Source organism: Octodon degus, unplaced genomic scaffold (assembly GCF_000260255.1).
Source record: "Octodon degus isolate 3935 unplaced genomic scaffold, OctDeg1.0 scaffold00240, whole genome shotgun sequence".
Classification (NCBI taxonomy): domain Eukaryota; kingdom Metazoa; phylum Chordata; class Mammalia; order Rodentia; family Octodontidae; genus Octodon; species Octodon degus.
Genome location: NW_004524816.1, coordinates 164421 through 171608, shown reverse-complemented (window position 1 = coordinate 171608; position 7188 = coordinate 164421). Strand labels below are relative to the sequence as shown.

Genomic DNA, 7188 nt, shown 5'->3' with positions numbered 1-7188 from the left:
GTACCTATGTTGTTTATTTATTATTTCTGGTCTATATCTTGTAATATGAGAAACTACTTTGGCAGTAACAATACACAATGTACTAACCATTGTTACTCTCCTAAAATCTTGTTTTTAGGTTTTGTACCAGTTTTTATTTTTTTTTCTTTAAAATAAAATAACTGATGTCAAAAAAAATAAAAATAACGTAAAAAAAAATTCTGTGGTTCGTGGTAATTTGCTTATAATCAATAAAGAATCTTTTACTCATAGTAAAGGCAGAGATCTTCTGATTCACATGTAGATACATTTCTCATACACTTACAACTGAAAATACTGCAGACTCTGGCACTTTAACTTCTTAATCAAACTTAAATACTTTTGCCTATTGCTTCTGGGGCCACTGTTGGGGATTTTGCTTACTCAGGCATTTATCTTTTCTTCACTAACAACTCTTGATCCTCACGCTTGGCTCTGCTCTCTAAACTTGATGCATTAAGAATCCTTAATCTGAGTTCAAGCCCCAGTGGTGGTGGTGGTGGGGGCTTAATATGAAGGCTAGCCAGATAGCTCAGCAGATCAAAGTGCCTGCTTAGGCAGAGTGTAGGGGCTGGGGTTTAATCCCCACCATGCTGAGACTGCGCTAGAGACTGGGCGTGGTGGTACATGCCTGTAATCCCAGTGCTTGGGAGCCTGAAAACAGAAGAATTGCTGGGAGTCCAATCTATGTAGTGAGACCCTATAGATCCTGTCCTAAATACACAATCCTTAATCTGAAAAATGAGTCCACTAGCAAGTGAGGGTAGAAAGGCAAACCCTTTTTATCTGCCCAGGCCTCACTTCTGACCCTATTCCTCTTCATCATAGAAGGAGTGCTTTGAGGAGGAAGGGGTCTGAGGGGGATATCGCCTTAGTAATCACCTGTCCCAGTATCTCTACACAGATGCCTTACTTCTCATTCTGGTATCCCTTCCGGTTCCTTTAATTAACTGGACAAGCACTGAGATCATCACCAACTTGCACCAACCTGGTACCAGGACAGCTGAAAATAAGGGTGGGGAAAAATGCTCTGGCTTCTCACATGCAAGGGCAGAATCTATTTTTGTCAGAGAACTAGTTTTAATTCTGAAGACCATTTCTGAATAGTGTAAATGGGGGCCTGCCCCTTAGCTCAGTTCTTTAAGTGGCTGCTTCAACAAAGCAGTCAGGCTCAGGTTGCTGTGGTTCGAAGGCATTCAGAGTAAAAACAAACAAACAAACAAACAAACAAACAAACAAAAAACCCCTTCTGAATAGTGTAAGTACTAGACCAACAAGTTCACCAACTTATGCACAGCAGTGGCTCGAAAATACACAGTCTACAGTCTAACTTTCAAACAATGACCTTGAAGTGAATTTATACTTCAAGCTGAGAACTACAAATTTTGAACCATGTGGGATTTTAAGCAGTTATTTCTCTAAGGAAAAACAGAATCATATTTTAGAGACCTAAATGGTGGAGTATAAATCAGCAGCAAAATATACATAGCCTTTCCTGGATCTGGACTCCAGACCCCAGAGCTTTAACAACTTGCCAGAGGGGGGAAAAAGCAGCAGATTTTTAGAATATAAAGGAACCTGAAGGGCCCGGGAGATGGCTCAGTAGAATAAGTGCTTGCCTGGCAAGTGCAAGGGTCTGAGTTCAATTCCCGGTTCTGAAAAAAAAAAAAAAAAAAAAATTAAAAGAAAAAAAGAAGAAAAAAAAAAAAAAAAAAAAAAAATTAAAGGAATCGATAGGAAAACCTGGCAACTCCAGGGGCTAGAGGAATGGAGCAAAACACGGAGAAAAGAACAAAGCAGACTAGACGCTTACTCTAGCTCCTAAGAGGAGAAACCTTTCTCTGTGGAGACAAAATAAGGTCCCAGCATTGGAAGCTCCAAGGAGAAACAACTCAGCCACATGGGGTAGGCCCAAGAAAAGTCAACTACTATAAACTTCCACAACAGCACGGTGTTCTGTTCTAAAAGTGATTCCTTCCACACTGCAGACTCCAGGTAGAGAAGGAATCCAAGGCAGCCCCTGCCACACTGCTAACAGTGTTTACTAATTGGCACTATTTTAGGAAGGAGTCTATTTAAGACTGAACCACAGAAAAACCACAAGCAAGCTCACTACAGAGTTCTTAGTGTCGCCCTCTGGGTGAGAGAACGCTGAGGACAAGCAGCAGGCCAGACACTTGACTCCCCGACAAGGTGCACTCAAGGTAGGAAGGACACAGGGCCCTCTGTGGAGAGAAGCCAGGCCTGGCTGGTGTAGCTTTCAGAGGTGGCTGGGTCTGAGAGTGCTGGTGTTAAGTCCAACAGATGGATTCGCTTTGCTGTTACACCTGGCACAGGTAAGAGGTCCAGCTGCTTTCCCAATCTACCAGTGGAGCAAAGACATGGCTCGGCATGGACTGCTGCCACAGCCCGGGGAGAATGGCCCTCCTAGTGTTTGCACAATAATAACAGATCTCTTTTCTATAGTTAAGGGCAGGACACTGGTGCACTCAAATTCATAAAACTAATATTACTGGACATAAAGGTCAGATAAACAACACAATTGCAATGGGACCTCAAACCACACTGTCACAGATAGATCAACTAGACAAAAAAGAAAAAAGAAATATCAGAGTTGAACCATACCTTTGAACACATGGATTTAACAGGTATCTATAGAGTGTTCCATCTAACAACAGAATATACATCCTCAGTAGAAAATGGAATCTTTTCAAAATAGACCACATGCTTGTCTATACAGCGTACTGAAGTAAATGCAAAAGAACAAGAACAATACCATAAATACTATCAGATTGTAGTGCAATAAAAATACAAATAAATGGCAAACCACAGAAATTATGGGCATTAAATAATACTCTTGAATAATCAATGTGTCACAGAAGAAATCAAGAAAATTAGACAAAAAATGCCAATGCAACATACCAAGCATATGGGACACAATAAAAACCATCTTAAGAGAAAATTTTATAGCTGTGAATGCCCACATCAGAAAGAAAATGAGCCTTAATAAAAAACCTAATGATACACTTCAAAGAACAATACAAATCCAAACGTATTACAAAGAAAAAGAGCTATAAAGACCATAGCAGAAATTAATGAGATTGAGACCAAAAAAACCCAAAAACCAAAGAATCAACGAATCAGAGTTGATTCTCTAAATAAATCTTTAGCCAATATTATAAAAAAAGATTCGATCTGATCCGATCCAATCCAAAATGAAAAAGACAAAAATCACAATGGACAAATGAAATCCAAAGATTACTAAGAACTACTTTAAGAATCCATATTCTGGGCACTGGGGAGATAGCTCAGTGGTCTAAGAGCCTGCCTGGCAAGTGCAAGGACCCAAGCTTTGATCGCCATTACTGCACACCGTGCCAGCCCATCCCCAGGCATGCTGTGCAGGCTGCCGTAACTAGCATGGTGGCGCATGCTTGTAATCCCAGCACTAGGGAAGCTGAGACAGGATGATCAATATGAGACCAAGCTGCATAGCAAGACCCTGTGCCAAATAAATAAATTAATTAAATAAAAAATAAAAGTAAAGAGTCTGAAAGATTTACTACTGAGTTGTATTTTAGGAAAGATCTAACACCAATATTCCGCAAATTCTTTAATGAAATTAAAAGGAAAGGTGTACTCCCAAAGTCATTCCTGGAAGCACCATTAGCAAAAAATAATGCAGGCCAGTCTCTTTTAATAAACATGGACACAAAAATCTTCAACAAGATATGGCAAACAGAATGCACCAAATCATCAAAAAGATAGTATTATGACTGAGCAGGCTTTACCCCAGGAACAAACAGATGGTTAAACGTATACAAACCAATAAAAATAACATCACACAAAGAAAAGCAAGAACAACAAAAATCACATGATCATATAGGTACAAAAAAGTCTTTTAACAAAATCTACCATATATTCTTGATAAAAATCCTGAAGAAACCAGGTATGACACAACCATAATTCCAGTACTCAAGATGCTGAGGCAGGAAGATCTTCATGAGTTAGAGGCCAACCTGGGCTATGTAAGTGAGTTGAAGGACAGCTTGCGCTACATAGCAAGACACCATTTCAAAAAATATCCCAAAGAAAAAAATATATATAGGAGGACCTTATCTCAACCTGACAGAAGTCTTTTATGACAAACTGAAGGCCAATACCATATGAACACATTCACAACTGGGCTATGCATGTGTCTTACACCTGGGTGGGTGTGATTCGAATTTCAACATTTGATGTTGAATAGCTAAGCCCTGCAGTCTCAAGCTGCCTGACAAAATAGTCACGCATGTACTGCTGGTGGCTCACACTGACAGGAGTGTTAGATGGAGAAGAGCTGAAAGTGTCCATCTAAAGTCAGGGACAAGACAAGGATGTCCACTATCACCACTCCTGCTTAATACAGTACTCAAAACACCGGTCAGGACAATCAGGAAAGAGAAAAAAATAAAATGCAGTGTACAAAAAGAACAGATCTGCAGATGACAAGATCCTCTACAAAGAAGACCTATAAAATTTCACTTGGGGGGCCTGGCCCTAGCTCAGTTCTTTAAGTGGCTGCTTCCACAAAGTTGGCAGCCTCAGGTTGCTGTAGTTCGATCCCCACAACACTCCAGCCTGCTAAACCTGCCCTGAAGGCATTCGGAGAAAAAAAAAAAAAAAAAAAAATCACTTAAAACTCCTAGAATAACCAAATTTAGTGTAGCAGGATACAAAACCAACACACAAAAATCAACAGCACTCCTGTATATCAATAACGAACTCAGAAATCAAGAAAACAATACCATTCACAATAGCACTTATGAATTAACTTAAAGAAGCAAAAGACCTCCACAATAAAAAAAATACAGCAGTCTGAAAACATATGAAAGAAGTCATATGAAAAGGGGAAGATAATCCCTGTTCCTGGATAGGCAGAACCAGTGATGTCAAAATCATCACACTTCCAAAACTGATACAGATTTAATCCAATAAAAATACAAATAAAATACAATAAAATTACAAATAGCATCCCTTATAGAAATAGAGAAAATAATCCTAAAATTCCCATGATATCAAAAGAGATCCAGAATAGCAAAAGCAATCCTGGCACGAAGAGCAAAGCAAGAAGCATCACAATTCCAGATCGAAGACATACTCTACTACAAAGTTACAGTGATAAAGACAGCATGACAGTGGCATGGAAATAGACACGCGGGTTACCGTAACACAGTAGAGGATGCAGGAACAACTCCAGGTACATGTGTGATCTTTGAAAAGAGGGCCAAAAACATATGCTAGAGGAAACAGCCTCTGACGAAAGGTGCTAGGAAAACTGGCATTCATTCACACGCTGAAAATTGTAGACCTACATTTCTCACCACATACTAAACTAAAATCAAAATAGGTCAAAGATCTAGATGTTAAAACAGAAACAATCTACAAGATAAAATAGGTAGAACTCTTGAAGGCATAGGCATAGCAAGGACTTTCTGAACAAAATTCCAATTACACAAGAAATAACCAAGAACAAATGGGATCACATCACTTAAAAGTTTCTGTATAGCAAAGGAACAACAGAGTGCACAGACAGCCTACAGAACAGGAGAATATGTCTGCCATCTATTCCTTGGATGAAGGACGAGTATCTAGGATAAAGAACTCAAGAAAATTAGACCCTCCCAAAGAAAAGAAACAAGCAAAAAACGGGCAACTGAAATTAACAGAAACTTCTCAGAAGTTCAAATTGCCAATATGTACGAAAATATTCAACGTTGCTGGCTACTAGAGAAATGCAAATTAAAGTAACACTGTGATTCTACCTTACTCTAGAAAGAATGGCTACCATCAAAAAATCAAGTAACAAATGCCGGCAAGGATGTGGGGAAATAAAGCACCTTCTATATTGTTGGTGGAAGTGTACTAATAGAAGCATAAGGAGTCCCTCAAAGATAAAGACCCAAATTTCATTTGACCCAGCTACTCCCCTTCTAGATATCTTCCTGAAAGAGCTAAAAGACCTCATGGCACAGGGATCCACGCACACCCATTACAGCAGCACAACCTTTAACAGCTAAATCTTGGAAGTGGTCTAGGTGTCCATCAACAACATTTTTTAAATGTGATATTTATACACAATGTAGTACTACTCTCCCATAAAAAAATAAATTTGAGGCGCTGGGGGTATAGCTCAGTGGAATAAGCACTTGCCTGGCAAGTGAAAGGACCTGAGTTCAATCCCTGGTTCCGCAAATAAATAAAAAAATAAATAAATGAGTCATTTGTAGGAAAATGGATCCATCTTGAGACCCTAATGTTAAGTGAAATAAGTCAGCCCTAGAAAGGTATTATATGGTTTCTCTTATATCAGAGAACAAATGTACAAATAAAGAGCAAAATAAAAGATAAATAACAAGATAAAGGGAAAAAGAGCTTTTACTAAAGGGATAGGCATCAAGAGATAGAAAAAGTAGTTGGGTATGGAGAGGGAATAATAAAAAAATGAAGATGTATTATGTACATGTACCAACTCCACCCAAGAAATTATGCACCATAATCATGTACCAATAAACTCTTTAAAAAATTTTAAGTTCTATCCCAATGATATCTGACTTAAGTTGGCACTCTCTATGACATATTAATGAACAAATCCCGTCTACTTAGCAGTGTGCAGTAACAAATTTCCCATTATCTACAGAACAATTTCAATGAGCAGACTTCTAGTCAAGGCTCAGAAGCAACAATGCTCACTGCTCCCGGTCTGGCTATTTTGTAAGTATTTCTGCAACTTCCACACCCATCCTATCTCAAATCTGGATGCATGTGACAGCAGCATGGAGGATTTCCAAGACCAACTCAATGACAAGTACCACAGTGGCAAAAGAATTCTCCCACTTTCACCTGCCTAGAGCACTGCTGATGACATTCCACTATGACATTTTATATATTATCATCAAAATAAGGGAAAGCCACATATGGCCAAAGTTATGTGAACTTCAATTCTTTGTGATAGGAACGCAATGTTTCATTGATACGTACTTTCTTTCTTATTACTTCTTTCCTTTTTAAACGTTTCTGTATTTTATTTTCTGCCAAAGATGCTCTCTGAGCTGGAGTTAGTGCTTCATTAATTCTCTTCATCTCTTCTTGGTATGCCTTCAACTCTACCTTGTAAGCATCTTCATATGC

The 7188-nt window shown here is 38.8% G+C and overlaps 1 protein-coding gene across 1 annotated transcript in view; it reads right to left on the bottom strand.

The window, feature by feature from the left end:
- The window catches only part of Tfam (transcription factor A, mitochondrial), a 62178-nt gene that overhangs the window by 37361 nt on the left and 17629 nt on the right, over positions 1 to 7188 (bottom strand). The window contains exon 4 of the mRNA XM_004645884.2: positions 7039 to 7186. Within this exon, the coding sequence (XP_004645941.1) occupies positions 7039 to 7186 (148 nt within the window). The remainder of the gene's footprint in view (positions 1 to 7038; positions 7187 to 7188) is intronic.